Below are 19,882 nucleotides of genomic sequence, written 5' to 3'. Positions count from 1 at the left end.
CAAAAATTAACTCAAAATGGACCAAAGATCTCAATATAAAAGAAAGTACCATAAAACTCCTAGAAGATAATGTAGGAAAACATCTTCAAGACCTTGTATTAGGCGGCCACTTCCTAGACTTTACACCCAAAGCACAAGCAACAAAAGAGAAAATAGATAAATGGGAACTCCTCAAGCTTAGAAGTTTCTGCACCTCAAAGGAATTTCTCAAAAAGGTAAAGAGGCAGCCAACTCAATGGGAAAAAATTTTTGGAAACCATGTATCTGACAAAAGACTGATATCTTGCATATACAAAGAAATCCTACAACTCAATGACAATAGTACAGACAGCCCAATTATAAAATGGGCAAAAGATATGAAAAGACAGTTCTCTGAAGAGGAAATACAAATGGCCAAGAAACACATGAAAAAATGTTCAGCTTCACTAGCTATTAGAGAGATGCAAATTAAAACCACAATGAGATACCATATAACACCGGTTGGAATGGCTGCCATTAAACAAACAGGAAACTACAAATGCTGGAGGTGATGTGGAGAAACTGGAACTCTTATTCATTGTTAGTGGGACTTTATAATGGTTCAGCCACTCTGGAAGTCAGTCTGGCAGTTCCTTAGAAAACTAGATACAGAGCTACCATTTGATCCAGCGATTGCACTTCTCGGTATATACCCGGAAGATCGGAAAGCAGTGACACGAACAGATATCTGAACGCCAATGTTCATAGCAGCATTATTCACAATTGCCAAGAGATGGAAAAACCCAAATGTCCTTCAACAGATGAGTGGATAAATAAAATGTGGTATATACACACGATGGAATACTACACAGCAGTAAGAAGAAACGATCTTGTGAAACATGAGAACATGGATGAACCTCGAAGACATAATGCTGAGCGAAATAAGCCAGGCACAAAAAGAGAACTATTATATGCTACCACTAATGTGAACTTTGAAAAATGTAAAACAAATGGTTTATAATGTAGAATGTAGGGGAACTAGCAGTAGAGAGCAATTAAGGAAGGGGGAACAATAATCCAAGAAGAACAGATAAGCTGTTTAACGTTCTGGGGATGCCCAGAAATGACTATGGTCTGTTAATTTCTGATGGATATAGTAGGAACAAGTTCACAGAAATGTTGCTATATTAGGTAACTTTCTTGGGGTAAAGTAGGAACATGTTGGAAGTTAAGCAGTTATCTTAGGTGAGTTGTCTTTTTCTTACTCCCTTGTTATGGTCTCTTTGAAATGTTCTTTTATTGTATGTTTGTTTTCTTTTTAACTTTTTTTTTCATACAGTTGATTTAAAAAAGAAGGGAAAGTTAAAAAAAAAAAAAAGAAAGAAAGAAAGAAAAACAAGGAAAAAAAAAAGATGTAGTGCCCCCTTGAGGAGCCTGTGGAGAATGCAGGGGTATTCGCCTACCCCACCTCCATGGTTGCTAACATGACCACAGACATAGGGGACTGGTGGTTTGATGGGTTGAGCCCCCTACCATAAGTTTTACCCTTGGGAAGACGGTTGCTGCAAAGGAGAGGCTAGGCCTCCCTATATTTGTGCCTAAGAGTCTCCTCCTGAATGCCTCTTTGTTGCTCAGATGTGGCCCTCTCTCTCTGGCTAAGCCAACTTGAAAGGTGAAATCACTGCCCTCCCCACTTCGTGGGATCAGACACCCAGGGGAGTGAATCTCCCTGGCAACGTAGAATATGACTCCCGGGGAGGAATGTAGACCCGGCATCGTGGGACGGAGAACATCTTCTTGACCAAAAGGGGGATGTGAAAGGAAATGAAATAAGCTTCAGTGGCAGAGAGATTCCAAAAGGAGCCGAGAGGTCACTCTGGTGGGCACTCTTACGCACACTTTAGACAACCCTTTTTAGGTTCTAAAGAATTGGGGTAGCTGGTGGTGGATACCTGAAACTATCAAACTACAACCCAGAACCCATGAATCTCGAAGACAGTTGTATAAAAATGTAGCTTATGAGGGGTGACAATGGGATTGGGAAAGCCATAAGGACCACACTCCATTTTGTCTAGTTTATGGATGGATGAGTAGAAAAATAGGGGAAGGAAACAAACAGACAAAGGTACCCAGTGTTCTTTTTTACTTCAATTGCTCTTTTTCACTCTAATTATTATTCTTGTTATTTTTGTGTGTGTGGTAATGAAGGTGTCAGGGATTGATTTAGGTGATGAATGTACAACTATGTAATGGTACTGTAAACAATCGAAAGTACGATTTGTTTTGTATGACTGCGTGGTATGTGAATATATCTCAATAAAATGATGATTAATTAAAAAAAAAAAAAAAAATATCTCAGAGCGTTTACCAGTACGCATGGGGATAACTGCTGCAGCCAGAAACCTGGAAGTGCCTCCCTGGGGGAGTCCTCGGGATCCTGGTCGGGGCCACCCTTCCTTTCCGGGAGAGGGGCAGCCGGGCCGAGGACGCGCACCTGGCTTTCCCAGCTCCGGCCTCACAGTGCGGAATGGGAGAAGACAGAAGGGATGCTTCGGTCCAGAGGCGACTTACTCTTCACACTTCACTGGCGGAGGGAAGTCCCAGAGCCGCACCTGACTTCAGAGGAGATGAAGTCCAGTTCTACACCGTGTCTAGGAGGAGGAGAGGGTGCCAGTTTTTGAGTGTCCTTCTTTCAGCCAGTGTTTGTGTTTGGGTTTGCACTTAGTGGAGATTAGACGTCGTACACAGAAGTCCTAACCTGAACGATAACGGCCAATTCTTTAGCCAAGGGGAAATTCAAGTTTAAACAAAACTCCCAGAGCAATCAAACTACTGACCTAAATTGGCATATCACAGAACATGACTTAGGTCTTGATTATGCCTACAAACTATTACTCAATCACTACTACACTATTAGAGGAGGCTCAGTTTCCCGAGTGACTGACATGCTGCAGAAGAGTGTGGCAAACTATGTCTTAATTACTTAAAACAGGTTAAATAGAAGGGCCGATGGGGCAGCCACTTTGTTAAAGAAATTCTGTCTGTACATTGATGGATTTCAGTGGGAATCAGAGAAGAGCGTTGTGAGTCGGGGCCGGAAGGATGGGGTGCTGTTGTGCCTCGAGACTGAGCTGCAGTAGGGCAGGTTCCTGTCTCCCCCGTCAGCCAAGAGACCCTCAGCACCAGCAACCTTGCCTTCCCCAGAAGAGGGGCTCGGAAAGTGGTTCTTGGAATGAAAACACGGAAGGAAGACGGGAGGGAAATAATGAAAAGGAGTTTGAACAGAAAACAACACATCGATCTCCTGGATTGCTAACCTGGCACAGATGCCGGGAGTAAGGGGTTGGTACATCACCCTTTTTGACATCTCATTCTGCCGAAAGCCAAACCTCTGATGACTCTTAGTGCTAAACAGTACACTCCATAAAAAAACAGCAGAAGTGGTGGGAGAAGTATTTATATACTCCAGAATAGTATTTCTCAACATTTTGGATCAGAAATTACTTTGGGAAATATCTAATAAAAACTGTGGCCCTCTCCCCACAAAATATATATGTGCATATCACAAAATGTTGCATACCATTCAGGAGCTTTGTGGACCCATAAAGCTCATCCATGGATTAGCAGGGTACATTACCATGTATTTCTTTTTAATAATTCGCTATATAATAAGTTATGTAGGAAAGCGAATTTCAGGAAAAAATGTACAAGTCCCCAGCCAGAAATTCTAAAATGAAATATCTTTCAGTTTTTATGGGAGGTTTTAAAAATACAACTGTGAATATATGATAGAATGCCAACAGAAGAGAAACCTTTGGGAGAAAAAACAAGTACCCAAAAATGGAAAGAGAAACCGGCACATCTGTGCAGACGAGCAACACAAAACTGTGAGATAGATACTGGAGGGACCGGCGGCGAGAGAGCCCCGAGTGTTCTACAAGCTCAGCTGCAGTATAAAGGGGACAGCCGCTTGCCGGACGAAGGGCAGCCGTCCTCTCTGCTGGTCCTGGGGTCCACAGTAGGTGCAAAACACTACTTCACTCTTCCTGCAGAGGACCCAGCCGGCTCCTGTCGCCCCTTAGGAACACCCTGCCGCCGCATCTGCCCCTGGCTCTGACCTCCTCTCTCCCTGTTAACCCCGTGCACTCACCCTTCACCCTCCGGGGCCTGGCTCCCTTCCTTTCTCTTTCTCGCCTTTCTACCCCAACTAGAAATTCCAGTTCTGGGCCCCGTAAGAGAGGTCAGAGCAGACACCCCTTCCGGGTTCCCAGTTCCGGGGGGCCACTCGGTCTTTCACCAAGGGTAGTGTTAGCTGCAGGTTTTCCTCACAGGCTGCTTATCAAGTTGAGGAGGTTCTTCTCTAGTCTCTTTTTCTGATGGTTTTTTATCGTGAATGAGGGTTGAGTTTTGTCAAATGCCTTTTCTGCATCAGTTACTATGATCATGCAGTTTTCCCTCTTTAGCTGTTAATATGGTAGATTATATTGATTTTTTAATATTGAACCAGCCTTACATCCCTGGCATAAACCATTTGGTCGTGGTGTATGGCTGTACGTGTGTGTGTATGTATTTGTCTGTCTATATTTTGCTAAGTTCTGTTTGCTATATTTTGTTGAAAATAATTTTGTGTCCATATTCCTGAGGGATATAGGTCTTTAGTTTTGGTGTTTGGGTTTGTTTGGTTTTTTGTATTGTTGGTTTTTTTTGTTTTTGTTTTTGTTCTTTTTTGGTATTTAGTCTGTCTTTGGTATCAGAGTGCTATTACATATAAAATCAATTGGAAACTGTTTTCTTTTCTTCTGTTTCCTGGAGGAGACTGTAGAATTGGTGATGGTTCCTCTTTAAATGTTTGGTAGAATTTTCCAGTGTGATTATGTGAGGCTGGGGATTTGTTTCCTGGAAGTTTTAAATGATATATTCAATTTCCATAGTGGTTGCACAGCTTCTCAGATGATCTCCTACTGGGCAGTGCCCTAGCTTGTCGGGGCAAGGGCCACAGCTGGGTAATTGAGCACCAAGGGTTCCCAACTCGTGGCTGGAGGCTGGGAGCCTGGGCCAGGCCCTCCCGGGGTCTGCAGCGCTCTGGTGGCCGGCGGTCTGTCCCTGGCTCCACCACGCAGCCGTCTGTCTTCTCTTCCTGTCCTCCTGTGGTTCCCACTCCCCCTGCTCAGGCCTCTGGGCCGCCCTCTGGATTCCCTCTGCTTCGGGGGCGCCGTCACCTGGAGTAAGGCCCAGCCGACTCCACTGCTGTTCTGATGGCCTCGGGTCCATAGCAGTAGCCCCCATTTCTTCCCTGTTGTCTCTTATTCTCTTTTTGAGCGTTGCAGGAGGTTTGTCAATGTTATGGATCTCTGCAAAGGAACAGCTCTTTGTGTCATTGATTTTCTCTATTGGTTTTTGCTTGTTTTGATTTTCAATTTTGTTGAATTCTGCTTTTATCTTTATTTCCTTCCTTACTTGCTTTGGGTTTATTTCACTCTTTGTTTTCTAGGTTTTTTAAGGTAAATGCTTACGTTATTGATTAGAGATGTTTCTGTTCTAATTTATACATTCAGTGCTATAAATTTTCCTCTCAGCACTGCTTTAGCTTCGTCCTACAAATTATGATGTTTTATATTTTCATTTTCATTCAGTTCAATGTATATTTTTTATTTCCTTTGATAATTCTTTTTTTATCCATAGATTATTTAAAAGTGAGTGCTTTGGTTTCCAAGCATTTGGTGATTTTCCTGTTGTCTTTCAGCTGTTAATTTCTGCATTGATTCCATTTTGGTCAGAGAGTGTACACTGTAGGATTTCAGTATTTTAATTTTTTAAGATTTTTATGGCCCAGGGTGGTCTATCTTTGTATGTGTTCTCTGGGCACTTGAGTCCTGCTATTGCTGGGTAGAGGGATTATGTAAATGTTGATTGATGGTGGTTATCGGGCTCTTCTCTGTGCTGGTTCTCTGTCCATCTGTTCTGTCATTTGATGCAGGAGTACTGCTAAAGTCCCAGACAGTAGTTATCAGCCAGTCTCCTATTCCATTCAGTTCGGTCAGTTTCTGCAGCTCTGTTGTTGGGTGCATACACACTTAAGATTGCTGTGTCTTCTTGGTGGATTGGCCCTTTTATATTATGTAATGTCCCTCTCTGTCCCCAGTAATTTTATTTGCTCTTAAATATATTTTTATCTGATACCAGTATAACCCACTCCTGCTTTCCTTTGATTATGTTTGGATTGTATATCTTTTTCAATCCTTTTAATTTCAACCTGCCTATATCAATTATATCTGAGGTATTCTTGTAGCAGCATTATTTTTTGCTTTCTGTTTGTTCTCTCTGTTTTGCATTTCTGTGTTTTGTTTTTCCTGTCTTCCTGTGGGTTAGATAAACATTTTTTAGAAGTCCATATTGATTTATCAATGCTGTTTATCTGTGTCTGTCTATCCACACCTCACCACCGTCTGCTGGTTTTGCCATTGCTGTTAGCTCCAGAGAAATACAGAAACTTGACTTCTCTTTATATCCCTTTGCTCTCCCTCATTTCTAACATAACTGTTAGAAATATTTCATCTGCATACATTTAGCACCACATCAGACAGTGCTGTAGTTTTCATTTCAACCGTCAAACATAACTTAGAATAAGTCAGGAGGGAAAAGGAAAGCCTGTTGTAGCCGTCCATGTTTTTGCTTACTGTGTTGTTTCTTCCTCCGTGATGTTCCAGTGCCTTCTTGCGTCATTCCCATTCTGTTTGCAGAACTTCTTCAGCCATTCTTGTTAGACTAGGTTTTTTGCTAACACATATCCTTAGTTTTCCTTATCTGAAAATGTCTTGATTTCCCCATATTTCCTGAAGAATATTTTCTCTAGGTGTAGAATTCTGGGGTGACAATTCTATTCTTTCAGCATCTGAAAAATATGGTCCCATTTCCTTCTAGCCGCCTTAGAGTCTGATGAGAAACTTATTGTCATTCTAGTTGTTTTACCTCTACGGGTAATACGTCATTTTTCTCTGACTGCATTGAAAATGATTCTTTGTGTTTAGTTTTCAGACATTTAATTATGTTGTGTCTTGGCATGGATTTCTGTAGATTTATCTGTTTATCTGTCTTGGCATGGATTTCTATAGGTTTATCTATTAGCTTTGTAAATCTGTATGTTTATGTCTTTTGTCAAATTTGGAAAGTATCTGGCCGTTATTTCTTTAATTATTATTTCTGGCCCTAACCTCTTCCTCCTCTCCTTCCGGGACTCCAGTGACACAAATGCTCTCTTTTGTTAATCCCACAGTTCCCCGGCACTCTGTTGATTGTTTCCTTTCAGGCTGTGTTCTCTCTCTTGTTCAGATTGGATTTGTTTCTGTTTTATTATTGTTGTTGTTTATTCTTCAAGTTCAGTGACTCCTTTTTCTTTGCCCTTAATTCTGCCTTTGAGCCCATCCACTGAGCTTTTATTTTGGTTATTATATTTTTCAGTTCTAAAATTTCTGTTTGGTTCTTCTTTTTATCTTCTCTTTCTTTGCTGAAGCTTTCTATTGTTTGCATTTTTTCAGCATGTTCATAATTGCTTATTGAAGCATTTTTATCTTGGTTGCTTTAGAATCTGTGTCAGAAAACTCTAACATCCCTATCATCTTGGTCTTGGCATTTGTTTCAACCCAGCATAGCCCTAAAACCAAAGAAAATGCCAGGCACAGAAGTGGACACGGGTTTAATTGAGACTTACAGACAGGGGATGATGGTTTCATGATTGCAGCCGGCCTTGGAAAATGAGCTGCATAGAAAAGAGAGAGAGGAGTGCCAGAGGGGCTGCCTGACAGACTCAGGCCCACAGGGTGTGACAGCGGGGACTCAGCAGGGTCTCGTGAGATTAGGGTGTGAACAGTGATGCTCTGACGGTACATTCGCCGCCCACCCCCTGCTCTGTTCTGGTCATGTGGGCGGCTGTGTGCACTGGGAATGGAGGAGGGGTGGGGCCCTGGGTGCCCCCAGCATTGGTTGGTCATTTTTCCTTCTGTTTGAGATGTTCCCACTTCTTAGTAGGACAAGTGATTTTTTTTTATTGAAACCTGGACATTTTCTTTGTGCTCTGAGATTTGGGAACTTATTAAAGCCTTCTGTTGTAGTTGGCTTTCCCTGACATCACTCTATCAGGGGAAGAGGGGGACGCCACGTTGTTACTGCCAGGTGGAGACAGGAGTCCAAGATGCCCACTCACCTCCCGTGACATCGAGGAGCAGAGGGGGCTCCTCAGTCCCGCCTGGCAGGGTGGGCAGCCTCATCCTGTTGGTCAGTGGTGAGAGGCCTGGCTCACTGCTAGCCCCTGACCCCACCCCAGGATGGAGGGTGACGGGAGGGTGCCCCGTTACTGTTGGTCAGTGGTGAAAGTCCTGGCTCACCGCTAGTCCCCCTGACTTCACCCCAGCAGGGAGAGTGGTGGGAGTGAAATCCCGGCTCCCTGCAGGTCTGCCCTGGCTGCATGGAGGTGGGGGGCCTGCTCAGCTTGGCGGGGGTGAGAGCGCCAGCTCCCTGCTTGGCTCCCTCCAGCCCACCTCGGTGGGGCCCTGGGAGCCTTGCTCCAGCCTCATGGGGTTCACGGCTGGGCTCACGCTTGGCTTTTGCTGGTGAGAGTAAGGGTGCAGCTGCAGTTTTTCTTGTTTCTCTGGAGCAGAGCAGTCATTGTCTAAAAATGTCCTCCCTTGCTAGATTGCCCCTTTCCTGGTCCTTCCGCTGAAGAGAGCAGGCTTTTGTTCGGGTTCTTTCTATCTGCATGTGTGTTTCCAGGTTGCTGGCTCCTTCAGCTTCAACTCTGGGATACATGAGGCAAGATGACGGTCCAGGGAGCTCACCGCGTGTGACTCTCAGGCCACGCGTCCCCGGCTGGCCTCGAGAGTCTTCTTTTGTTCATTTTCTCTCTGATGTCCAGGATTCTTGGTTGTGCTTAACAGAAGGAATAGGGCAATGTGTGTACATTGGGAGAAGTTGGGATGGCATACCTTTCTGGTCTCTTCTGGTGAATTCAATTACTTAATTTTTACTACCCTAGAAGAAAATGTTTACACCGTTGGGAAATGACACCATTGTAGGATTTTAGGGTTCTTTCTTTCACCACCGAGATCAGTCTGTATTTGTAAAGATAGGAATGGTTCTATTTTAAATTAGCAACAGAGACTGAGTACTTACACCAATTATGTACCAGGTAATTATTATTTTGACAGATTCTCTATGATTTATAGAAAAATAAATATATTAAAATATACTTCAAATGTTTATAATTTTAATGTTCTTTTTGTATATTCTTTACATGTTGTGTGCTTTTATAATTGAGTTACATAAAGTAAAATTATATACCCATAAAATCCAAAATGTTTTTCAAAATTAAATCATTGTTCTCTTTGTTTATGTCTGAAGAATTTTCCAAGTAAAAAATTGTTTTAATTAACTCATTAAATATTTATTAAAAACATACTGTGTGCCAGGCATTGTGCTAGATACAATGGTGAGCAAAACATATGTAGTTCTTGCCTTAATCAAACATTACTCTCGTATTTTCCTACACCAAAAAATAAAAATATAAAATCTTTTATAAAATCGTTTTATGTTTTTTGAATAGTGCTGCTCAGGAAAATAAGAACATTATCTTTTGAGTCTATTACTCCAAATGCTATATACAGAAAAACAGACTGCTGAAGCAGTGGCACTTATCACCAGTGTTTATTGAAATTAAATTTAAAACAAAAATGTTATCATAAAATGTTCAATTGGATATATAGTGAACATATTTCAGTAGTGTCTGAAATATCCCATGGATTTTTAATGTTGGTATATAATGAAAAAGACCAGGTTACCCAGTGATGGCCATGTTTGTTAACGGCGTATATTAACTGAAAGCGCTAAAATCATCCAAGGACTCCGGTGGTGTTAGAATAATAATTTACCAAGACAATTACCACATACTGGAATTTTTTGCAGTTCTAATTCAGGATTATTAATAATGGATAAAATTGCACTTTCTCAGGTTGCTCTGGGCAGTGGGGAATTATTTCAATGAATATTTCAGCACATTATTTTAATCATTGTTCCACCAAATTCAAGTGGGTAATATTTTATACTTCTTAATTCAGTCTAGGAAGAGACCTTGGTCATTAAATTGCAAACTATTTATAGTGAGGTCGATCCTGTGATTTACAAGCCTTGTTACAAACAGTGTAAAGGAAAAGCAAACTGTGCCATTTGTACTTGTAATTTGATGGTGCATTTGTTACTAAACTCTCTCTGATTAATGTTTTCAGTGGAAGAAAGGACATTGTAAAGAAAGCAGAGCTGTGTTATAATGCCTAAAATATTAGTATGGTACTAGTTTTGTTCATATATATATAGGAAACATATGTATCAAATACAAGTGTGGAACATACCTCAAAAATAGGCCTAATTTTCCAATGAGATAAAGAAATAAAGCTTTACTTTCATGAAAATATGCATGTATATTTATGTATTTTTATTAGTAGTGACTCCCGTTTCTTTATTTTCCCATTCTTAGCCAATTGCATGATTTCTGGCGTTTGGATTACTGGGAAGATGATCTGCGCCGAAGGAGACGATTTGTTCGTAACGCGTTTGGTTCCACTCATGCGGAAGCCCTGCTTAAAGCTGCAATAGAATACGGTTAGTGCTTTATGCCTCTTACACAAATGCACGCGAATGTATGATGTGGGTCATGGTGGTGGAGAGCCCTTTTTTATTTTACTAGTATGTGAAGTTCTCCATGCCATAAATCGAAAGATTTTGTTCTGCTTTATCCTTCTGCGTCATTTCTGTTACGATTAATCAACCCAGTGTTTCTCACAGTAGATAGTTTAGACCCTTCAGCTTTTCCAGTAGACTGAGACTCCGCACAGTTGGCAGTTACCCAGCCTCCCTCTCATGCAGCCTGAACGAGAGTAAAATCTTTTTCTTCAAGACTTAAGGGGAGAAGTAAATAAATAAATAATATGTTGTAATCCTGTGTTTAGACTTACATATTTTCCTGTATAATTGTGTGTGTGTATACACGTGCATATACATGTGCACATACTTGTATATATAACAGAAACAAGTGTTTTTCTAATACCCTCATTACATGACATTTTCTATTTTAATCCTATTCTATTCTAGTTTTTCCCATTAAAAAAAGAGAGAGAGCAATCCAGTTATAATCTGCTAATTATGTTCAATTGGATATATAGTGAACGTATTTCAGTAGTGTTTGTATTTGTAAAGATAGCTATTTTAAATTAGCAACAGTCCTATTTTAAATTAGCTAATTTAAATTCCCAGTTCCCCAATGGGTTGCAAATGAAGTTGGAAAAAGACAGTCAACCATTAAAGACAACATCAGCTGTCATACTACAGTAGAACTATACCCTCAGTTGTCCTTTATAAAATGCACAAAGAACAAATATCAAAATATTTTGGTAGTTTAATAAAAATTCTGCTACTTTAGATTCTTGGTGCACCAGGAAGTATGCATAGAAATATTCCGTCTGTTTACCCAATTGTAAGTGCTCTAACAAGTTTAATATTTATTGATCATATGAGAATTTCATAAACCATGCACACTCAGGAAACACTGGTAATGAGCACTGTCCATGTATTTTTTAATCATAATTTTAAATTGTAGAATATAACATATATACATGTCCATATATTTTTGTCATTAACCACTTTTGTTCTTAGAATGGTTTGTGTTTTCTATCATGTAAATTTTCATTTATTTGAGAGTCATGAGTGAGTCATGTGTTTAAAAATTTATCTCAGTTTAAACCACGTAATACCATTCATGTTCTTTAGGGATTGATCAGGGAAAGTGTTTAATCCTAATAAAAGGACAAAATGTACAAAACTTTTAAAATTTGTGGTCCCAGTAAGCTTTTGATTGATGTAACTTAGTAAGGCTGAAAACGTCATTCAATAAATACGTGAGGATTTCATGTAAAAGTTTTATTCCTGAAATTAAATGTTACAAAGTAACTTTATATAGTAAAAGTAACTATGTAGAAAAAAAATATGCTGGGAAAAAATTAGACGTGGCCACTACTGTAGGGGATTTCTTTAATCAACTCAAAACATCACCCAAGGATTTAGCACCTCAGGAGTTGATACTAGTTTAATCTTTGTGCTATCTTTGTGCTCTGTTGGAGAGCCTCTTAGAGATACCTGCTTACTTAGCAGTAGCATGCTTCATAATATGGACTGAAAATGATTAAAACTCCATTTCACTTACCTTATTATTTAGACTCTTTCACCAATTCCTCCTGAATTTATTTCAAGTGAAATTAGAAACTTCTAGAGACACTTTTTAATAGAGATTAGGCCAGAGTGATATTAGTGTTAATGAGTTACCAAAAGCTTTAAGTACATACGATCCACATTATACTAAATTCTACATTCTACAGATTGCTTTTTTTTTTAAAAAAAAAAAAAGAGAGAGATCTGTTGGAAACTATTTCTTTCATTTCTCTTTAAAAGCATGTACTATAATTTCCATGTTTAATTTTTAAAATATTTTGCATTGTTAAACGAGTGTCACAGCCTATCAGAAACAAATTTAAAATCTTTTACCCTAAAATCTTTTTTGAGAGAGACTGAAAGTCATATTTTAGTAATACAGTAACTGTCATTAATGAACGTAAAATAAAAGATAATACTCTCAGTTTGAAGTAGATAAGAGGTGTGGGTAATAATAAATAGCCTCTCTATGTACACTAAGGCCGTCGTCCAAAAGTGTGGAGGGGCTTACGAAGCCAAACTGCTGATGCGTCGGCAGAATTCAGGGCCTGTTTCTGTTATCCCTCTCGGGTCACTTGCTGTTTGGGTTCTTTGTTAAAAGGAAGCAGGAGCCTGCCTTCATCCTCTGCGTCTCCAGAACAAGCCAGGTGATGTTAGGGAACCCTCCGTGGTGCCTGAGCCAGAGTTCCCCAGGGTTGGAAGGCCGTGCCGGGAAGGAGAGCCGAAACGATTCTAGAGAACCCCTCTTCCAGCCTTCCTCCCAGCTCACCGCTGTGCCCTTTCCAGATTGCGTACAGGCTGGGGGGTTGTGTGTGCAGGCCGAGGAGGGGGTAATGGAAAGCGCTCCCTGAGCAAACGGTGCTTGGAAGGAGGAGGGAGGCATTCAAACCGCCAAGTGAAGAATATAGTATAAACCTCTTCCATCCCTGCATACCTAAGTAGAAAGGGTTTCTCCAGGAAAAAAAAAAAATAGGGAGAAAATGTCAGTAATTATTACAGAGTACTTCATTCAGTAAAAATAGGTGTTGAAAAATTTAATTGAAAACAGGTTTCGTGTATGTTAAGGAAAGCTTTTGTGTTCACATGTTGCCAGAACATCCATCTGAAAGTGAAAAACTCAGCCCGTCATCTGGATACTCTTCCTTTCTGCCATCAAACATTTAAATGTGTTCAAGTATCTTCAGGTTTGGCAGTGTGTAGACATCCAAGTGATTGAATATTTTCGTGTTGTGTAGGGCTAAATAAAGGTTATATTTATAGCACAAACCTCCATATTCTGTGCAAGCTTCTAGGACAGATTTGAAATTCAACTTACTCTTTCCTCTGTGTTAAATAATTGTGGTATTTCAATTTCCCTATTGCTAAGATCTATCTTGAAAGTAAGCATTAAATGCACAGAAACTGCTTTCAACTTTGGTCAAAATTTTTTCTGATGTTCGTCTACATGATAGCAACAAAAGTGTTTTAGGAACAAAAAATATTTTATGGATGGAACTTTCAATATGGCCTAGATATCCGCATCAGTGATCAAAGTTTTCTGAACTTTAAATAAGTAGCAAAAGCTGGAAGAATAACCTTAAGTGACTTAAAAGGAGAATATTTACAGGGCCATCAAAACAGTATCTGGGATTTGAAAGACTGGCAAAGTACATCTGTGTAGGACACTGTGTTTCCAAAGCTGGTGTGAGAGAAGTGAACCTGAGTTAGCAGACTTCATATTTGAGTAGAAATGTTTTGAGTGACTTGCTTTTTCCTGATATCCTAAATTCAATCAAACCTTTTATATTAAATTATGGTTAAACTTTCATGTGAGAGGCAGGCATATCTGGCCATCATCTGAACCTCATAAAATTATTTTCTAACTCTTCCAACCGGATCTTGGAGGGCTCGGGTTGACGCAGCTCCGAGACCAGAGAACACACCAGGCATGGAGTCAGACCTGAGTTTTATTAGGGCTTGTGGACAGGAGATTGTTCCCAGTGGTGCAAGGGACAGCTTGTAAGGTTTTAGGACAAAGACATTCCACAGGGTGTGAGAACAGAGCTGCAGCAGGGTCTCATGGCACAGGGGTCTGGACACTTGTATTCAGCAGTGATCGGGGAGGGGAGTTTCAGTGCTACAAGATAAGTGGTTTAGATGCCATCTGTACGTTCTCTCCTCGTTGAGTTCTCTTGACCTTTACCTTCTGTCCCAGGCACGTAGGTGGCCACGTGCAGTGACGTACTCTCAATGTGCCGAGGCAGGCAGGCCCTGGGTCTCCACACGAGACACTTATTGGCCTTAAATACAAATATGCTAAAACAAATATATTAACAGTGCTTTCTTTTAAATAAGCAAGCAATCAGAATTAGAGTTTCAAGAATCACAAAGGACAATAATTTTATTTCATATTTATGTGAAAAGATTTCCCTTAGATTTCATTATTAAAACTTTAGGTTTGCCTTTTTCTGTCGGAAAACACCCTTAACACTGATGGAGATTTTCATGCTGCCTAGTAATACTAATGAGGTGAATAATTAATGAGGTTGTCATTTGCAAAAGATTTGGTGTGATTTGATATACTTTCAGCCTCTGGTGTTAGAATGTGATTAATAAAAACCTAGAGGCAGGTGATTTTTTTTCCTGATATTTAATGTTCTAATTTTGCATTATTATATTGAAGGTGTTATTTAGGTCATGTCTAATAGCAAAATCTCATAGAAGTGCAAATTTAATTGATTACCAGGAATTTTATAGAACATAATAAAAGAATATAAGAAAAATATTTTAAATCTCATAAACTCATTTTATATACTCACACACATAATTTTCCAACCTGCAGTGTTTTATTCTTCAGGGTAAATTAGCTAATGAGGAAATGATTGGAAAAGGAGGGTTTTTCATATTGTTTAGGTATTAAAATATAACTGTGACTAGTTAACTTCTGGTCCATGAAAATAATAGCTGTCATATAATAGTATAAAATCTTGGCAAGTTTTGGTTGCCTGTGTCGACTGTCAGTTGTCGTTCAGGCCTCTGTTTTCCTTCTATACAATTACAGTGGAACAGGGATTAATCAGAGCCTAAGACCATAAGCTCCTCCATGTCTGTGATCAAAGACATCATCTTAAATAGGCCTGATCATGCATCGCAGAAGAGGGCAGCAGCTTCAGCCCAAGGAATAAAAACATGGAGCAAAGATGACAAAGTTAATCAGTCATTTCTGTGGCAATAAATAATAAGATACGCTGAGAACTGCAAATGAGAGCATTCTTAGGTTACTCAGAATTGCGTCTGCTTGCCACCTGATTTGTCTAAGCTTGTGAAGTCATCACAATATGACCTTGAAGAATAAAAAGGAGCTCCATAATGAATCTGGAATTAAATCAGTTTTGATGGCATGTGCAGGCCTACTGTAATTGTGCAACTTTCAGTCATCAAGAAATAAGAAAACACTGAGAGCAAAAAATACTAATGCAGCCACAGTTGTTGAGAAAGGAGCTATCAGATTATCTGACTTCATTTTTTAATAGTTTGCAGTTACTAAAACATTTGAAAAAGATGATTTGATTTTTTGACTTAATTACTGATTATTGGTATTATGTAGAGACTCCAATAAACATCTTGTATGTTACTGTTCATTGATAATGCCATGTTAGTGTATTAATTGAATCCCCACATTTGGAATGAAATGGGTCATCTGGTTTAGGCTAGAATAATTTATTGAAAAGTTATTTAAGGAGAGGGTGAGAAAGAAAGAAATGCAGGGAAACTTTTCAGCCATTTCTGGTTGTCAGGGTCCCATTTTAACATCGTAGCCTTTTCTTCACCCTGAGGATTTTATAGTCTTTTAAAATAATTTAAATGGATTATATAAATGCTAAGTTACAAAATATGCTTATAAAGCTTCATTTTACAGATACTACATAGCATTTTTCATATTAGTAAATGTTCTAAGAAATCCCCCATTTTTATGCTCAAGATCGAGATTGTAAGCTCCAGACAGTAAGAGGAACCAAGGAGCTTTATTAATTTAAAAGCATTTTTGAGCAGCTCCCACCTGCTGTGCATGTGCTTGATTCTGGATCCAGAGCAAGAGACGAAGGTTTCTGCTCCCTGAGAGCACGAGGGGTTCTCACCTGGCTGGGGGGTGGGGATCCCCTGGGACCCTCAGCTGTGTCGGGAGGCATTTGGATGGGCGCAACCTTGGGGGTTTGCTGCGTCTAGTGGATAGAGAAATGGGATCCTGATAAACACCCGTCTGTAGACGGGACAGTTCCTTCCCCACCAGCAAAGAATTACCTGCACGGAACGTCAGCAGAGCCCAGACCGGGAACCTCGGCCTGGTGGGGCCTGGTGGCAGTTGGCAGGGGTTAAGGGGACCAGAAGTTCACAGGGAGGTGCAGGGAGAGAGGGACTCGCTCAGCCTGGCAGGGTGAGGCAGGCTTCGTGGAAGCAGATCCTCGTGAACCGTGTGGGCACAAGCTGAGAGCATCCTCGGGTGAGCAGGATGTCAGGGCAGAGGTAGGTACAGAAATTAACAAAGTGTGGCGGCGTCAAAGTCCCTAGCTTGTTCCTTTGAATGACCTCAAGATTTTGCACTTGATGACAAAATCCTTTGTAAAGGTTTCTGTATGTATTCCTGATTTTAGATCTCTCCTAACCTCATATGAAACAAAAGCCACTTGAGGGCAGGAACAGTATCTTCTATCTGTTCCATTTGGAGCATCACAGTAATACATTCTGAATACATACTCCCTAATGTTTATTTAATCGATAATTGATTAATTTCAACGTATACATGTTTTTGAAACATACCGTTCATCATTTTGGGTAGCAACATTGAAGGATGGGATTTTTAGGAATAGGTCTATGAATATGGCATTTTCAAATTCTGCAATTTATTTTTTCATGTTTGTACCTTATTGCATCATAGAGTGCCAGAGGCTTTTAAATATAAGGCATTGATAAAATTACATTAACAGAGTCATTGCCAGGTAGAGCGGAACTAGTTTAGATCACTGCTCATAATCTTGCTCATATTCTTTCAACTAATTTTTCATAAGGTGTACACACAATTGCATTTATAAATAATTACAATATAGCATGATAAATATTATGATCAAGGCATATTAAAAATGCTATGGGAGGCGGGGCAAGATGGCGGACTGGTGAGCTGTATGTTTTAGTTACTCCTCCAGGGAAGTAGGTAGAAAGCCAGGAACTGCGTGGACTGGACACTGCAGAGCAATCTGACTTTGGGCATACTTCATACAACACTCATGAACACGTTGAACTGCTGAGATCAGTGAAATCTGTAAGTTTTTGTGGCCAGAGGACCCGCGCCCCTCCCTGCCAGGCTCAGTCCTGTGGGAGGAGGGGCCATCAGCGCTGGGAAGGAGAAGGGAGAACTGCAGTGGTAGCTCTTATTGGAAACTCATTCTACTGATCCAAACTCCAACCACAGATAGACTGAGACCAGACACCAGAGAATCTGAGAGCAGCCAGCCCAGCAGAGAGGAGATAGGGATAGCAAAAACAGCAAGAAAAATCCAAGAATAAAAGCGGAGGCTTTTTGGAGTTCTGGTGAACATAGAAAGGGGGAGGGCAGAGCTCAGGCCCTGAGGCTTATATGCAAATCCAGAAGAAAAACCAGTCTCTCTGCCCCTGGACCTTTCCTTAATGGCCCTAATTGCTTTCTCTCTTAGCATTTCAATAACCCATTAAATCTGCATGGAGGGCCTTTTATTTTTTATTTTTATTTTATCTTTTTTTCTTTTTCTGAAACAATTACTCTAAGAAGCCCAATACAGAGAGCCTCAAAGACTTTCAATTTGGGCAGGTCAAGACAAGAGCAGAACTAAGAGAGCTCTGAGACAAAAGGCAATAATCCAGTGGCTGAGAAAATTCACTAAACACCACAACTTCCCAAGAAAAAGGGGGCATCCTCTCACAGTCATCATCCCGGTGGACAGGGAACACTCCTGCCCGTCGCCGGCCCCATAGCCCAGAGCTGCCTCAGACAACCCAGTGTGATGGAAGTGCTTCCAATAACACGCACACACCACAAAATCGGGCGTGGACATTAGCCTTCCCTGCACCCTCAGCTGGTTGTCCCAGAGTTGGGAAGGCAGAGCAGTGTGAATTAACAAAGCCCCATTCAGCCATCCTTTCAGCAGACTGGGAGCCTCCCTACACAGCTCTGCAGCCCAGAACCTCCCTGGGGGGACGGCACTCACCTGTGACATAGCACAGTCATCCCTCAGCAGAGGACCTGGGGGTGCATGGCCTGGAAGAGGGACCCACTCGCAAGTCTCAGGGGCCATACGCCAATACCAAGGACTTGTGGGTCAGTGGCAGAGACAAACTGTGGCAGGACTGAACTGAAGGATTAGACTATTGCAGCAGCTTTAAAACTCCCAGAACACCAAGGAGATTTGATTGTTAGAGCTGCCCCCCCACCGACCACCCACACACACGCCCCATATACAGAGCGGTCAATACCAACTACACACGCAAGCTTGGTACACCAATTGAACCCCACAAGACTCACTCCCCCACTCACTGCAGAGACAAAGCGGGGGAGAACGGGCTTGAGGGGAACAGGTGGCTCGTGGATGCCACCTGCTGGTTAGTTAGATGAAGTGTACTCCACGAAGCTGTAGATCTGACAAATTAGAGATAAGGATTTCAGTCAGTCTGCAAATCCTAAAAGAACCCTATCAAGTTAAGAAAATGCCAAGAGGCCAAAAACAACAGAAAATTTTAAGCTTATGAAAAAAACAGACGATATGATTAGCCCAAGCCCAAGCACCCAAATCAAAAGATCAGAGGAGACACAGTACCTGGAGCAATTAATCAAAGAACTAAAGATGACTGACGAGACCATGGCACAGGATATAAAGGACATGAAGAAGAGCATGGCACAGGATATAAAGGACATCAAGAAGACCCTAGAAGAGCATAAAGAAGACATTGCAAGAGTAAATAAAAAAATAGATGATCTTATGGAAATTAAACTGTTGACCAAATTAAAAAGATTCTGGATACTTATAGTACAACACTAGAGGAAGTTGTACAACGAATCAGTGACCTGGAAGATGACAGAATTGAAAATGAAAGAACAAAAGAAAGAATGGAGAAAAAAATCAAAAAAATAGAAATGGACCTCAGGAATATGATAGATAATATAAAACATCCAAATATAAGACTCATTGGTGTTCCAGAAGGGAAAGAGAAGGGTAAAGGTCTAGGAAGAGTATTCAAAGAAATTGTTGGGGAAAACTTTGCAAATCTTCTAAACATCATAAATACACAAATCATAAATACCCAACAAACTCCAAATAGAATAAATCCAAATAAACCCACTCCGAGACATATTCTGATCACACTGTCAAATACGGAAGAGATAGAGCAAGTTCTGAAAGCAGCAAGAGAAAAGCAATTCACCACATACAAAGAAAACAGCATAAGACTAAGTAGTGACTACTCAGCAGCCACCATGGAGGCAAGAAGGCAGTGGCATGACATATTTAAAATTCTGAGTGAGAAAAATTTCCAACCAAGAATACTTTATCCAGCAAAGCTCTCCTTCAGATTTGAAGGAGAGCTTAAATTTTTCACAGACAAACAAATGCTGAGAGAATTTGCTAACAAGAGACCTGCCCTACTGGAGATACTAAAGGGAGCCCTACTG

The 19,882-nt window shown here is 40.6% G+C and overlaps 1 protein-coding gene across 7 annotated transcripts in view; it reads left to right on the top strand.

The window, feature by feature from the left end:
* Positions 1-19,882, top strand: part of NBEA (neurobeachin) — a 637,956-nt gene that overhangs the window by 389,808 nt on the left and 228,266 nt on the right. For all 7 annotated transcript variants that reach the window (XM_037800588.1, XM_037800589.1, XM_037800586.1 and 4 more), the window contains exon 38: positions 10,481-10,605. In XM_037800588.1, the coding sequence (XP_037656516.1) occupies positions 10,481-10,605 (125 nt within the window). The remainder of the gene's footprint in view (positions 1-10,480; positions 10,606-19,882) is intronic.

Source organism: Choloepus didactylus, chromosome 12 (genome assembly GCF_015220235.1).
Source record: "Choloepus didactylus isolate mChoDid1 chromosome 12, mChoDid1.pri, whole genome shotgun sequence".
NCBI classification, from domain to species: Eukaryota; Metazoa; Chordata; class Mammalia; order Pilosa; family Megalonychidae; genus Choloepus; species Choloepus didactylus.
The sequence above is the reverse complement of the archived record's forward strand: the minus strand, read 5'-3'. Positions and strand labels throughout refer to the sequence as shown.